The sequence below is a fragment of the Notamacropus eugenii genome, chromosome 4 (genome assembly GCF_028372415.1).
Source record: "Notamacropus eugenii isolate mMacEug1 chromosome 4, mMacEug1.pri_v2, whole genome shotgun sequence".
Lineage (NCBI taxonomy): Eukaryota > Metazoa > Chordata > Mammalia > Diprotodontia > Macropodidae > Notamacropus > Notamacropus eugenii.
The window spans coordinates 96212190-96228917 of NC_092875.1; the positions used below are offsets into that span (position 1 = coordinate 96212190).

The 16728-nt window shown below is 37.2% G+C and overlaps 1 protein-coding gene across 4 annotated transcripts in view; it reads left to right on the top strand.

Annotated features, from left to right (window-relative positions):
- Window positions 1–16728, top strand: part of TRAPPC9 (trafficking protein particle complex subunit 9) — a 1025445-nt gene that overhangs the window by 234640 nt on the left and 774077 nt on the right. For all 4 annotated transcript variants that reach the window (XM_072602984.1, XM_072602987.1, XM_072602985.1 and 1 more), the window contains one exon: window positions 11236–11368. In XM_072602984.1, coding sequence (XP_072459085.1) covers window positions 11236–11368 — 133 coding nt within the window. The remainder of the gene's footprint in view (window positions 1–11235; window positions 11369–16728) is intronic.

Here is a 16728-nt window from a genome sequence, read left to right on the forward strand (position 1 = left end):
TCATAAAAATGAACAATTTTGGAGAGATTAATAATTCTGATTGCTGAAATGGTCAATCATGACTTCAGAGGACTAGTGAAGAAGAATACTGCCCTTGTCATGACAAGGAGATGTTGGACTAATATGCAGTATGAGATACATATTTTTGGATCTAGCCAGTGTGGCAGTTTGTCTTGTGGACTATACTTTTATGATGCAAGGTTTTGTATGTAAAATTATACACTGGGAATGCAGAGTTAGGTCAATATAATGAAGACCATAAAATTAATAAACAAATATTAAAAATAACGTGGTAATATCAATGGACATTGAAAAGGCTTTTGAAAAAAAATCTAGCACACATCTTTGTTAAAAGCATTAGCAGTCATAGGAATAAATGGGTTTTTTCTTAATGTGGTAAATAATGCCTATGTAAAATCAAGAGAAATCATTATATGTGAAAGAGAAAAATTAATTGCCTTTCCTATAAGATTTTGAATTAAGCAAAGTCATACAGTTCTGCAGTATGCTAGAAATGATAGCTATAGCAATGAGACAAAAATGAAAGTCAAGTGAATAAACAGAGTATTCAGAACTATTCAAATGATATAATTTACTAAGAAAACCCCAAAGTGTGAGGCAAAATTAATTTAAGCAATACATTTAGCAAGGTTATATATAGGGTGTAAGGTAAATCCACATTGGTCATCAGCATTGCTGCATATTACCTACAAAAACCAGTAGGAAGAGATGGAAAGAGAAATACCATTTGAAAGAACTATAGAATCTATAAAATGTTTGCTAGCCTATCTGCCAATATACACTTAGAGCTTAGAAGCAGGCTACTAAAAAACACTTTGCAGAAATAAAGACCCAAATAATTTAAAAAGCATTAATTGCTTTGAGCAGATTGTGCAAATATATTAAAAGTAACATTACTACTTAAAATGATCAAACTACCTAAGGATTGTTTATGGCACTAGAGAAATAATGAAATACATATGGAAGAATAAAAGGTGAAAAATTTTAAGGGGAATAATGAAAAAAAGTGAAAATGAAAGAAGCCCAGTAGAACTAGATCTCAAATTATACTGTAAAGTTATAATCATCCGAACAGTTTAGTACTAGTTCAAAAAAGTGGTCAATTAGTGGAACAGATTTGGTACGTAGTACATGGAAACAAATTAATAGTGTTTGATAAATACAAAGACCTCAGTTGCTGGGATATGAACTCGCAATTAAAGAAGAACTGATGGAAAAACTGGAAAACAATCTTGAAGAAATTAGGCATAGACCAACATCTTCTTCTATGTGTTATTAATAACTCCAAATGAATGCATGAATTAGATACAAAAAGTGGCATCATAAACAAATTAGAGAAGTAAGAAAAAAATTGACTTTCAGATTTATGGATAGATGAGGGAGCCAAAATAGTGGAATAATGGGAGCATTCAAGCTGAACTCTCTTAATATTCCTCTTTAAAGAATTTTAAAATAATACATCAAATTAAATTCTAAAGTGTGACAACCAACAAAAGGTTGGGGTGAGACATTTTTCTAGTAAAGAACAACTTAGGAAATCAGACGTATACGAGTGGGGCTGAAGTGGGGCTGGCAGCCAGTGGTGGCTATACCAGCGGGCAGCAGTCACAACACTAGTAGTACAGGGAGCTCTTGCCACCCAGGGATGGTAAAGAGATTGAACATTTGGTCAGAAAGAGATTACAGAGGACCACTGAGGTAGTGCTGAGAATAGAACAGAGTGCCATTTGGCAACTCCATTGCATATTACTCAGTTGCTAGTTACAGTTCCAGGGTGTCAGGGTGTAGAGGAGTGCTCATAGTCTCAAGGGAGGAGAGACTCTAGTTCCTGTGGAGAGGAGTGCTTGCTATCAGTCACAAGGGAGAGGGTACTAGGGTAGAGACCAGAGGACAGACCAGGAGGGCAATGACCACACATCTCCTTGTATCACATCACCTTAGCAGTACCAAAACTTTAGAAACCTCTAGAACTGGTTGTGAAAAGAATAGGTTGGAAAAACTCTGAAGCTTGTGACAGTGATTACTCTCTCTATCAGAGGTATACAGGAGAGGTAACACAACGTTGAAAGTAAAAAATTAGACTGGAAAAAATGAGCAAACAAGAAGTTCTCCATAAAAAGGTTCTATGGTGACAGGAGGATCAAGACACGAACTCAGAAAAAGACATCAGTTTGAAAACTGTTTTAAGTAAAGCCTCAAAGAAAATTGCATACTGGACACAAACTCAACAAGAATTCCCAGAAGACATTTAAAAAGATAAAAAAATGCAACATTTTAAATGTCAAAAAAGACCAGGGGAGGAAAAAATTGGGAAAAGAAAGAAGAGCAATGCAAGAAAATTATGAAAAGAGAATTAATAGCTTGGTAAAAGAGGCACAAAAAATACTGAAGAAAAGAATTCCTTAAAAAGCAAAATTGGCCCAATGGAAAAAGAAGTAAAAAAAAAAAATCTCATTGAAAGCAAATGATTCCTTAAAAATTAGAATTGGTCAAATGGAAGCTAATGGCTCTCTAAGACATCAAGAAGCAGTAAAAGTCAAAAGAATGGAAAGATAGAAGGAAGTGTGAAATCTTATCAGAAAAATAACAAACCTAGAAAAGAATGTCATTATCCAAAAAAAGAGTCTACACATCAAATTTCAAGGATTTCTAGAGTAAAACCATGCAGATATCTTAGAATCAGAGGGTAAAATAAAAATGGAAAGAATCCACTGATCACTTCCTGAAAGAGATTTGCAAATGAAAATTCCTTGGTATATTATAGATAAATTCCAGAGCTTCCAGGAAGAGTAAAAAATAATGAAAGCAACTAGGCAGAAACATTCAAATACTATAATACCTCCCATTAGAAAGGAGTAGAGGGCTTGCAACAAAGACAACAGAGCCAGGATTATAATCACAAATAATCTATTCAGCAAAACTAAGTATAATCCTGCAGATTGAAGAAAATGGAATTTAATTGGAGGACTTCTTATCATTTTTGATGAAAAGATCAGGGCTAAATAGAAAATTTGACCTTCAAACGCAAATTCAAGAGAGGCATTATAAAAAGTAAACAAAAGTGAGAAATGACACAAAAATGTTTAAACTGTCTACATACATTCAAATCTTAAGAATTTTATTGTTATTTAGAGAGGTAGGAAGAATCTACTTAGATGGGGGCATGGATGCGAGTATTACGTTGGGATTGGTTGTTGTCCTTCGTTTTCGAGAAGGACCAAAATGACATCACCATGATAAAGTGAAGTTTCAGTGTGTCTGACTGTGGCTGATCAGACGAATATGAGCTCGTAATGCTCTACCACAGGTTGGGCACAGATAGTCCGTATGAATTTTTGGGGTGGATACTCTAAATTTTCACATCCTATGTTTACTTTGTGCTGTCTCAATTCTGCTTTGCTCATAGAGCATAGCATCCTTTCTGATGTGAGCACACCATGCTGAGCGGTCCTGTGCCAGTGTTTCCTATGTTGCACAGTCAAATCCAAAGTTGTTGAGAGAGATCTTGAGAGTGTCCTTTTATTGCTTCTTCTGACCACCACGTGATCACTTGCCCCTTGTGAGTTCTCCATAAAATAGTCTTTTTGGCAAGTGTATATTTTGCATTAGAACAGTGTGGCCAGCTTATTGGTGTTGTGCTCTCTGAAGCATAGGTTGAATGCTTGACAGTTCAGCTTGAGCAAGGACTTTAGTGTCTGGTGTCTTATCCTGCCATGTGATCCTCAGAACCTTCCTAAGACAGTTCAAATGAAAGTGGTTCAGTTTCCTGGCTTGGCACTGGTAGACTGTCCATGTTTCCTAGCCATACAACAACTTTGACATAATTTTCCATAAACCCTCATGACTAACAGTGTCAAAGGCCTTGGACAGATCTACAGATGTTGTGTACAGACCTCTGTTCTGCTCCTGGCATTTCTTCTGGAGTCGTCAAGCAGCAAACACCATATCAACTGTTCCTCAGCCCTTTCTGAAGCCACTCTGGCTCTCAGGTTTATGACCATCTTCCAGGTGAAGGATTAGCCTATTAAGGAGGACTCTAGCAAGAATCTTGCCAGCAGTGACTAAGAGAGAGACCCTCTGTGATTGTCACAGGACAGTCTATTCCCTTTACCTTCATAGAGATGGACATTGGAAGCATCCTTGAACTCCTGGGGGATAACCTCCTCTTGCAATATAACCTGGAAAATTTCAGTCACCTTTTGTATGAGCAATGGTCCCCTCTACCTTGTAAATCTCAGGTGGAATAGAATATGTACCAGGTACTTTGCCACATCAAAGGGATATGTTGGGATAATCTTACAAGCAGAAGAGGGATATCCAGCATGAAGGGGAAAGGGAGAGGAAGAACAGGGGAAATTATCTTTTCTCAAAAAGCTGCTCAAGGAAAAGTTTTTACATTAGAGGAAAAATGGAAGGGAATGGGCAGTGCTTGAACCTTATCTCATCTGGTTCAAAGAGGGAATAATACATACACACACACACATACACACACACACACACATACATACATACCTATTTGGTTGGGTAAAAAAATCTGTCTTACTCAAGATGGACATAGGAGAGGAAGGGCTTGAGAAAGGAAGGACAGATTAAGAGAGGCAGTGGTCGGAACCAGTAGAGAAGGGCCAGGAAATAGAGAGAGAGAGAGAAGGAGAAGGAGAGGGAGAGGGAGAGAAAGAAAGAAGGATAAATAGAAGTGAATAGGATGGTAGGAAATATAAAGTAATTATAATTATGAATGTGAATGAGTTGAACACACATATAAAACATAAACAGATAATGGAATGGATTAGAAATGAGAATACAACAAGATGTTTATAAGAAATGCACTTGAAAAAGAAAGACATGTACAGTTTGGAGAAGAATCTATTATACTTCAGTGGAAGTAAAAAAGACAGGGGTAGCAATCATGATCTCAGACAAAGTAAAAGCAAAAGTAGACCTAAATAAAAGAGATAATCAGGGAAACTGCCTTGTTCTAAAAGATAAACAATAAAGTATTATCAGTATTGGACATATATGTACTAGATGACATAGCATCCACATTATTAAAGAAAATGTTAAATGAATTACAGGAGGAAATGGTAACACTATACTTGGGTGAGAACTCATTTTGCTCCTGTCAGAATTAGTTAAATCTGACCATAAAATAAACAAGAAAGGAGTTAAAGAGATGAATAGAATTTTAGAAAAATTAGATATGATAGAACTCTGGATAAAATTGAATGAGAATAGAAAGGAGTATAATACCTTTTTCTCAGTTGTATGTGACACCTTCACGAAACCTTTGTAGGTATTAGGGTATAAAAAAATCACAAACAAATGCAAAAATCAAAAGTATTAAATGTACCCCTTCCAGAGCATGATGCAATAAATATTACATAAAATAAAAGGCCTTAGAGTTATAGATTAAAAATTAATTGGAAACTAAATAGTCTAATCCTAAAAAATGAGTGGGTCAAAGAACAGATCATAGAGTAATCAATAATTCCATTAAAGATGGTGATAATAATGAAACAACATACCAAAATTTGTGAAGCACAGCCAAAACTAACGCTTAAGGGAAAATTTTTTATCTTTAAGAGAAAGAGATCAGTTAATTGGTCATTGCAACTAAAAAAAAAAAAAAACCAACCTAGAAAAAACAAATTAAAAATCCCCTATTAAATACCAAAATAGAAATTCTGAAAATCAAAGAAAAAAATTTTCAGATTAAAGATAAAAGCAAAAAAAAATTCCATGGAAGTAATAAATCAAGCTAGGACTTGTTTTTATAAAAATCCAATAAAATATATGATATTGGTTAATTTAATTAAAGAAAAGAACTGTGGACAGAGGAAGAACTTATATTAATCAAGAAATAGAATGGATCTCAGAAGATAAAATGGACAATTTTGATTGAATAAATTGCTAAATTTTTGCCCAAAGTAAACCAATGCACTTGAACTTAGAAGGGAAACAGGTAATTGGAAAAAAGATTTTGGTGGTTAAGTTTATCTGATAAAAGTAATAAATCTAAGATATACAAATAATATTTTCAAATTATAAAAATAAGAGCCCTTCCTTAACAGATAATTTATCAAAGTATATGAATAGGTAATTGTCAGAGAAAGAAACCCAAACTATCAAAAAACATGTGAAAAAAAGATACCAAATCACTAATAATTAGAGAAAGGCAAATTTAGGTAACTTTAGCATTCCATCTTAACATCTACCAGTTTGGCAAAGGTGGCAAAAGATGAAAATGACAAATGCAGGGGAGGGAGAATCAGGAGGAGAAAATATAATCATTTATTCGTTGAAAATTTAAAAAACGTCAGAGCAAATCAACAATAACTACTGTGTACACTATGCTAAATTTTAGTAGACACAAAGAAAGGCAGAAACAAAACAAAACAACCCAAGAACACGGATTCCTGCTCTCATGGAGCTCATAAAGCCCTGAATGTCTGATTTTGTATTTCTAGTTTTTAGTAGTGTGGTCGGCACATTATGTGCTTTCTCCTCCTTCATTTTTAATTCTTTTTATAAAATGAAACACTTGTTAATACTTGTTTAATACTTTAAGTACTTTAATACTTGTTAAAAAATGAAATACACTATTCTACTGGGCACTGAGAAATTTAATAAAGGCAGAATATAATTCAATCAAATTATACAAGTTGCTAAAAGACATGTGAACTCTAATGTATTTAATAAGTTATTCTGTGACATAGATCAGTTTCAGTTTTTAAAAACTGAGGCCGTTTGCACAGAGCTTTCTTTCTTTTAGTCCTCCTCCTCCTCTTACTTCTTACTCACACATCTTGCCTCACTATGTCCTCCTCCCCTGTCTCTCATGTAGAGCTGATCCTTCTCCTTGCCAAAGTAAAACCATCCAAACGAAACTTTGATCCCACATTCTTTCCAGCATATTGTTTCTACTATCATCCTCACTCTTGTCTTACTCTCTTTTCTTTAGATTGTAAGTTCCTGGAAGATAAGGACTGTCTCTTGTCTCTTTTCCTCTTCTCGTTTTGTTTTCTTTTCTCTTTTGTTTTTTTCTTTTCTTTTCTTTCCTCAGTGTTTAAAACACAGTTCCTGGCACATGGTAGGTGCTTGATACATATTTATTGATTAAATTGTCAGTCTTTTCCTATTTACCTGACCCTTCCCTGTTCCCTACAAACACATCTATTTCTCTCTCATCCTTAAAAAGCCAAAGTTTAATCTAATCATCTCTGTTAACTGTTGTCCAATATCTCTCCTCCTCTTCTTGGATAAACTCTTTGACAGAGCTCTCTACTAGGTATCTTCATTTACTATCATATACTTTGTTAAGCCTTATGAAATCTGATTTTAGATCACCAGTTAAGTGAAACTGCTCTCCACAGAGTTATCAATGATTTCTCAATTGCCAAATATAGTGGCCTTTTCTCCATTCTGATCCTTCTTGATTTCTCTGCAGCCTTTGACAGTGTTGATCAGCATCTCCTAAGTGTTCTTTTAGTTCTGAGTTTTCATAAAAATACCATCTTGGTTTTCCTACTGCCTGTTATGCAGATCACCCCGACTCTTTCATGCCACTCTACAAGATTCTGTATTGTACTCTCTTCTCACTCAGTGTGATCTCATTTTGTGATCTCATCAGCTGCCATAGATTCAACTGTCATTTCTAGACAGATCATTCCAGGAATCCTGTATCTAGATCTTGTCTCTGTTCAGAGCCTTAGTAGGTCATTTGCAAATCTCTTTTGGCCACCTCCAACTAAAAATCCCATAGATATTTCCAACTCAACATCTCCCAAACAGAGCTCGTATTTCTCCCTAAAATTTCCCTCTTTTTCACCTTATTACTGTAAGTGTTAAGAGTATCACAATTCTCACATTCACCCAAGCTTACAGTAAGCTCAGTATCATTCTTGACTTCTCACTTGTACTTATCCCACATATATAGTCAGTTGCTAAATCTTTCTACTTTCACAACATCTCTCTTATACATCTCCTTTCTATTCACATAGATAACGCTACTCCGGGTCCTCATTATGGCTTTTTTTGTTTTTTGGACTATTGCAATAGCTTTTTAATTGATTTCACTGTCTCAGGCTTCTCCCTACTCTAATCCATTTTTCAATTAGGTACTAAATTGATTTTCCTAAAGTAAATGTTTACTTTACAAATGTTTTACAGTTTTGCCTTCCCCACCCCGAATAAATTCTAACAGTGCTCTGTTACCCTGAGGGTCAAATATAAAGTCTTCTCTTTGGTTTTTAAAGCCCTTGACAACATAGCCTTTTCTCCCTTTCCAGGCGTATTAAATTTTTTCCCATCTGTGAGGTTTAAAAATATTTGAGAGACATAATTTCTGAGTAATTTAATCATTTTATTGATAATGCCAGCATCTTTTATTTGGCTGCCTTTCTCTTAGACCAGACAATCGTGGCAGCAGGCATACAGTTTTTATGTCCTTTTGAAAGGAGTATTCAAAAGGATAGTAATCAACTCTGATTGGCTAACAATTAACGAGAGGCAGACTTTACAAAGAGAAGTGGGGTTACTCCAGTGAGGGACTGGGAGTGACATCATATCACCCCTGGACCGAGACCACCCCCAGCCTTGGTAAATTTAGATAAAAGGATCTGTTTCCTCCCATACTGAATTGAATGGAATTCACTTTAGAATAGAGATTCCTTGTAAGATTGAGTGCAGTCAGATAAGGAGAGGGTTAGCTCAGCCTTCAGACACTGAGGTCTTGAAATGAGGATAGAGACAAGGAGAAACTGAATCTTCCCCAAATCATTAGTTATTAATAATAGTTTCTCTCACATCATTTACTCTACAATCTGGTTACATTGTCCTTGCTTTTCCTTGCACGCAACAGTCCATCTTCTGCTTTGGTTATCCCCTGTACTTGGAACACTTTTCATTCTTTTTCCTCAGACTCCTAGCTTCCTTCCTGACTCAGCTCAAACCAGTTATTGTCCTCTTCCCTTCCCCTAGTACCTTTTTCCTCCCCTGATGTTACCTTCCATGTACACTCTGTGTATCTTGTGCATACATAGTTATTTGTATGTTTTCCCCTCCATTACAATTTGAGCTTCTTGAGAGCAAGGCCTTTTTTTTTCTTTGGCTTTTTTGTTTTTCTTTCTATCCCAAGTGCTTAGCACAGTGCCTGACACATGATAAGTATTTAATAAATACTTGTTGGCTGACGTTCATACACCAGTGAAAACACTATTTTCTTATGGCTTTTTCAGGCAAGATTGATAAAAAATATGATAACCAACATTTATATATTGCTTACTGTGTGCCAGATGCTGGGTTAAGTGCTTCATTATCATCTCATTTGATTCTTTCCATGACTCAGAGGTAGGTGCTTTGTTATCCCCATTTTAAAGTTGAGTAAACAGGTGAACAGAGGTTAAGTGACTTACCTGGGATCACACTGTGAGTAAATGTCCAAGGCTGGGTTTGAACTTGAAACTTCTTGACTGTAGACTGCGCAATCCATCTACTGTACCATCTCATCAGTAGCCAGAATAAGGGAGATTTAATATATTGAGTCCTTTTTAGTTTTTTAGTTATTCTGTTTTGACAAAGGGCAAGGAAAATGATGAAATTTATGATGAGTTTAAGAAAGGTCACTTCATCAATCATACAATTTTAGAGCTGGAGGGACTATACATTACCATAGAATATACAATACAAGAGTTAGAAGCAGCATAGTATAATAAAAAATAACATTACATTGAGAATGAATAGATCATGGCTTCAAATATAGGTCCTTTCACTGCCTGTGTGACCATAGGCAAATCATATAACTTCCTTTGGCCTCATTTTCTTGATTTCCAAAAATTAAGGGCTTGGATTAGGTGATCTCTGCGGTCCCCTCCATCTATAAAGTCCGAGAATTTTATGTTCAATATCACAGTGAGAAGGGACCTTCAGATACCGGCTGTTATAGCTTGGAAGGGACATTTTAATGCAGCTTATTATAATCGAAAAGAACATTTAGAACTAGAAGAGACTTTAGATGCCAGCCAGTCCAACTCCCTCTTTTTATAGACAAGTAAACCTGAGGGTCCTTGATGACTTCCCTAAGATCACATGGTTAGAAGAACACATGCAGATAGTTGAAGGTCCACATGGTAATATGCACAAATGGGTAACAATGAAAATTTGGTTGAGAAATTACTGATTGAGAGGCATGTTTGTCAGTTAAAAAAAAAACCCAACATATTGTCAAGAAGAAAACGAAAGTACAACAAATTGGAAGTGCTTGAAGTTGAAGTCTTCTTTAAAGAGGCAGAAGCTGAGACTTAATGCATCTATAAAAAAGGCCTAGTGTATAATTTGACAGTAACCTTTCTATCCTCAGGTAGCAGTTGAATGAAAAAATAGTGAAAAGTAGTCATCATTCAGCCAAAGGTTGATATTTGCTTATGGATATACATTGTTTATAATAATTATTCCTTTTAAGTTTATAGCTTGCCTTAATTTTTGATTAAGTAACTTGAGTTTTTCAGTCAGATACGTTTTGGACTAGGTAGTTTCTGAAGTTCCTTCTCTTTCTTTGCTGTTCTGTTATTCTAGTGTAACTTTGCATGTTTGCTAACAATCTCATTTTAAAATTATTTTGAAATTCAAATCAGTTTTAAATTACAGCATTTGTACATATTCTTTTTCCTCTAAAGACTTATTTTGATACCTTATCATGTTGGCAATGTGACCTTAGGACCTGAAAGATTATGCTCATGGAGTATTAGTTCTCACAGTTTCTAACCAGCAGGAAAGTTTTAAGATATCGGCTGAATTTTGATCTGGTGTATCTGCTATCTAAGATCTTATTATGTAAAAGTTTATCTCCAGAATATTAGCTATAATGTCATTTTTTTCGTGCCAGAACCATTCATAAGCTCTTTATCAATGCAAAGCTGGATTGATGAAATCATATATTTTTATAGTTTCCAAGTACACTCTCTTTCAACTTACAAATGTCTGGTTGTGAGAAAAGTAGTTGGTCATTGAACTTTCCTGTCCTCAAAGCATTTATACAACATTTGTTAAACCTTATTATCCCTTGGAGAGAAGTACTGCTTCATTCTTATTTTTTATATGGGCAGATAGTATTGTGGACTACTGAAGCAATCATGTAATGATTTTTCTTATTGATCAGAAGGAGTCAGGAATAAAACTTTTCAAGATCCCCTGAGATTTTAAAAATTATTTTTTCAGGTTATCATACTACTGTTTTTGGGGTGTTTAGTGATTGTTTGCTGGACAGCCTGCCAGGAATAAAGACCAATGGCTCCACAGTAGAAGTCATTCCTGCTTTGCCCAGATTGCAGATAAGCACTTCATTACCCAGGTAAGCAAAGAAGAAAACTTAGATTTGCATTTTTTTAAAAAAAGGATTCTTGTTTTAAAAAAAAACTTTAGTCTTTAAATGCTTTGTTTGCTTATGACACAGAGGGCAAGTATAATCTTATTCATTGAATTAAACCTGTAGTTCTCTTGATCAAAGAGAAGATGGAGGATTACTTTAGGATTGTTACCGTAGGACACTGCTTCAGTTAATGCTATTAGAAATGATAAACGATGGATGTATGTCCAATAAAGATCATGAAAAAGTGTGAACTGTGCTTTTAGAATGGTAATCTTTGGGAAGAATGGGACCTGACTTAAAAGGGGTAAAGTAGAATTTGAAATTCTTACTTTTGAAATATATCCAGAAAAAACTCCCTTCTATTTTTTGATTTGAAGCTTATAAATCATCAGATAAGATAGGGTGATATAGTGAAAAGGGGACTAGTTCTGGAGTCAGCAAGGCCTGGTTTCAAGTTCTGCATCTGATATCACTTTGCTGTATGATTTTGGGCAAGAACTACAACCTTAGTGGCTTTAGTGGCTATAAATTGCCCAACTAGCCTTACTGTAAGTTCCTTAAATCTGTGAGATCACAGGTTTAGGAAAAAAAATAATCAAAAGAGATAAAAGAATGTGTCCTTTGTTACTCAAGGATTTTGCATTACTAACTAACAAATTGTGATGAAATAAGTAAAAATAAATGCCAACAGTAATTACAAAGGTAGCAGTAGTATGTCTTATATGGATGAGCCTACAAGGGAGACAAAAATCGTAAGAATATCCTACTAAGAAGAAACTTTGGAGAACATTTAGCATGACCCTTCATCTTATAAGTAAGAAAATCAAGGCCAGATAATTTAAGCAATTTGATGAAGTTCACCAGGTTAGTATGGAGTAGATCCAGTTCTGGAGTCTGGGTTCTCTGTTTCTTAGTGTTCTTTTTATCAACCTCAGTATCTTCACGTCACTTGGCATAAGGTGTTGATGTTATTGCGTGGCACTGTCTCATTCACCTCATCCCACGATGCTTCCTCTTGTGCTACTCTAGGTGTCTCCCATACCCAGAGCTTTCTCTTCCTCATCTCCTGTATCAGTAAGCACCTCAACATACACAGCGGGGCTGCTTTCACAGGTTCTTAGATCTGCATTCATAAAAGGAAAGGCAAGTTTTGAGGGGTTAACAATCATTTTAATCAAGCACATATATCATTCCTTTAGCTAAGTACATGTATCATTCTCTTAGTTCAGGGAGTCAGCACCCTGAATTTTAAAGAAAATACAGAGAAATCAAAAGATCAGCAGACATGGCTTCCTCTGCCTGACTGTAATTCAACAGATAGGTACAGTTGTCTGACCAGTTACTAAAGACGGTGTAGAATGTGTTAAGGGAGGACCAGTACCTTTGGTGTGATGGCTGCTGAGCCCTTTTCAGGACTCTTTCCACCTTTGGTGTCCACTTGTTGCACCTAACTCTCACCTGTGGCTCCAAAAAGCTGCAGCATGCGCAGCGGCCACACCCCAGTAAACCGTTTCAGCAGATGGGCCAAACCAGGTTGAAGGTAACCAGTGGTTCTCAAAGCCACTGGTGAGTTAGGGGGGTATCTACCCCAAGCATGTGTAGACTTCCTCTGGTGGAATGGGCGGAGGAGAACAAATTTGTTCCAGTGGCCATGAAGGCAGATGAAGCAGGCGATGTGGAGTGCTTAGAGCTTGGTTGTTACACACCTAAGGTGCCAAGGTCATCACTGTGTCCTGCCAGCCGTCTTGACTCTGTCCTGCCACTGGATTATGATGACTCTGGAGGAGAGAGTGAGGCTAATAACTTCCTGCAACTCTACCTCACTTAAATCCAATTTACACATGAATCAAAAGACATCACCCATACCATTTTACTATAACACCTCAAAGTCCTGTGGTGACAGGCAAGTGATGAAGCAGCAGGTGCAGATACAGTGGGAGCTGTAGTCACAACCCTGCACACAGGCAGCCCAGGCCACAGGATCATCTCTCACTGGAAGTAGCAGTGGGACTTGGCAGCCCCCTGGGTGTCTGAGCAGCCTTTTAAGGATTGCACTGTTCACCTCCTGGTGTGAGGAAGGGGGCTAAAAAAGGTGCCTCAGACATTGTCTGCTTACCCAACCCTGGCCTGATTACTAACCATGGCAGGCAGGGGAATCCCATTATTTGGTCGAAGCACAAAAAAATGTACGAAAACATCTGCAAAGATGATTCCACTCACTATCAGCACATGGAACATGTGCACAATAATAGACAACACAAAATTCAGTAGACCTGAAAGAAGAACTGCTCTTGTTGCAAGAGAACTCAACAGGTATCGCATTCAAAGTAGCAGCTACGAGTGAAACAAGTTTGGCAAATGAAGGCCAGCTTACTGAAGTTGAATGCACCTTTTTCTGGAGTGGACGCAGAGAAGGGGAGCACCATGAAGCTGGCGTGGGTTTTGCAATCAAAACTAATCTAATCAACAAGCTGGTATGCCTGCCAAAAGGAGTGAATGACAGGCTCATGACAATGTGATTGCCACTTGCAGGAAAACACCATGCCACCATCATCAGTGCCTATGCTTCTACCATGACAGACCCTCATGAAGTCAAAGAAAAATTTTATGAAGAGCTAGAGACCCTTATCATCAATGTGTGAAAAGGAGACAAGTTTATAATTCTGGGAGACTTTAGTGCTAGAGTAGTCTCAGACTACCAGACTTGGCAGGGAGTCCTAGGGAGGAATGGAGTTGGAAACAGCAACAGCAATGGTCATTTACTGCTGAAGACTTGTGCATACCATGACCATCTCATCATCAACACTGTCTTTTGTTTACCTAAATGCAATAAAACTTCATGGATGCACCCTCGCAGCAAACATTGGCATCTAATAGATTATGTGATTGTAAGGAGAAGAGAAAGACAAGATGTGAGAGTGACAAAGGCAATGTGTGGTGCAGAGTGCTGAACTGATCATAGACATATGCTTTTCAAGCTAAATATTCACATTCATCAAAAGTGCCACCCCCAAGGCAAAATGACTACCAGAAGAATCAATGTCAACAAATTAGAGCTCTTCTCTGAGTGTGAACAATTTGCTGCTGACTTGTAGGGAAAGTTAAGCCAACATACAGTTGGCAACAGTGGAGCAGAAAAGGAGTGGGCAGCTCTCAGAGATTTGGTGTATAGCACTGCATTTGCTCATCTGGGCCAGAACACTTACAAACACCAAGACTGGTTTGATGAAAATGATGAGGAAATTCAGAAGCTGCTAAATGAAAAATGAGAACTCCACAGGATTTACCAGCAGCATACTTCATCCACCTCTAAGAAGGCAACATTTAATTCCATCAAAAGCAAAGTACAAGTAAAGCTTAGAGAGATGCAGGATTCCTGGCTCAGTAAGAAGGCAAGTGAAATTCAATTTTATGCTGATATTAACAATCCAAAGTGCTTTTATGATTCCCTAAAAGCTATTTATGAGTCAAAAACCTATGGTGCATCACAACTACTCAGTGCTGATGGAGCCACATTGATTAGTGATAAGGACATGATCCTAGAGAGATGAGCTGAACATTTGCATAGTGTTCTCAACAGACCATCATCATTCAATGCTGAGGCCATTGACTGTTTGCTTCAAGTTGAAGTCATTCCCTCCTTAGTTGAAGTTCCAACTGAAGAAGAGGTTTTGAGGGCCATTAGGCTCATTTCATGTGGCAAAGGACCCAGTGCTGACTCTATTCCAGCTGAGATTTACAAGATAGGGGGACCATTGCTCATGCAGAAGCTGACTGAAATTTTCCAGGTTGTATGGCAAGAGGAGGTTATTCTCCAGGAGTTCAAGGATGCCTCCACTGTCCATCTCTATAAAGGTAAAGGGAATAGATTGTCCTGTGACAATCATGGGGGCGGGTCTCTCTCTTAGTCATTGCTGGCAAGATTCTTGCTAGAGTCCTCCTTAATAGACTGATCCTTCACCTGAAAGATGGTCATATACCTGAGAGCTAATGTGGCTTCAGAAAGGGCCAAGGAACAGTCAATATGGTGTTTGCAGCCCCACAACTCCAGGAGAAATGCCAGGAGCAGAACAGAGGTCTGTATACAGTGTTTGTAGATCTGACCAAGGCCTTTGACACTGTTAGTCATGAGGGCTTATGAAAAGTTATGTCAAAATTTGGTTGCCCTGAAAAGTTCATCAATATTGTACATCAATTTCATGATGGCATGTTCATCTGGGTTCTGGATAATGGACATTGCTCTTGTGCCTTCCCAGTCACCAGTGGAGTGAAACAGGGCTGTGTGCTTGCTCCCATGCTTTATAGCACGATGTTTTCAGCCATGTTGTCAAATGCTTTCAGTTAAGGATGAACATGGCATCAAGGTCAACTACTGTACTGATGTCAAGTTCTTCAATTTGAAAAAGTTACAAGCCACGACTAAAGTGGAGGGAGTGTTGGTGCGTGATTTTCTATTTGCAGATGATTGTGCACTCAATGCAGCCTCTGAAGCTGAGATGCAACGAAGTATGGATCAATTTTCTGCTGCCTGTGCTAATTTGGCCTAATAATTAACACTAAGAAAACACAAGTGCTCCATCAGCCACCACCACACCATCCATATGTGGAACCATTGGTTACAACAAATGGAGAAGTTTTGAATGCTGTGAATAAGTTCACTTACATTGGTAGTGTACTTTCCAGGCATGTACACATTGACAATGAGGTTGATGCTGATAATTTTTAAATTAAAATTTTGGAATAATCTCTTTGTTCTCTCTGAAGCTAACTCAGAGAGTGCCTGTTCCTATGTCAGCAAAGGCCAGCCAAAGCTGACTCTGCATTCCTTGGGAGACCTTTAACCTAAGACACTGTATCTTGTTATCTATAGACACATACTATGTTATGGCATATTAATGGTAAAGAAAATATAGACATCTTAGGTCACAATTTCTATTGAACATTGTTTACCCTTTCCTGCATCAGTTATCTGTTTGGGGCAGGAAGCCTGCCACTTACTAGTGGTGGGATTTCCGAGACATATGTTTACCCAGCTTGGAATCTCAAGACCTGACTGACATTGCTTTGTTAATTGTCCTGTCTTACTGAATTTATGATTTGCTTAATTAGGAGAGTTTCTTTCTCATGGCAAAATGTACTTAAGACAGATGATTTCTGTACTAGGTAGTCAGAGTCACCTCTGACTCCATAGCGCTATGTAACTGTTTTCTTTATGGGGAATTGATTAATTAATTAAGTCATAAAATGTATGCATTTAGCCTGTTGCCTTTTCTTTAATAAAGTTTTCAGGTCAACAATGCACACATTGCCAGAGCTAGCTCAGTATTTGGAAGGCTCTGAAG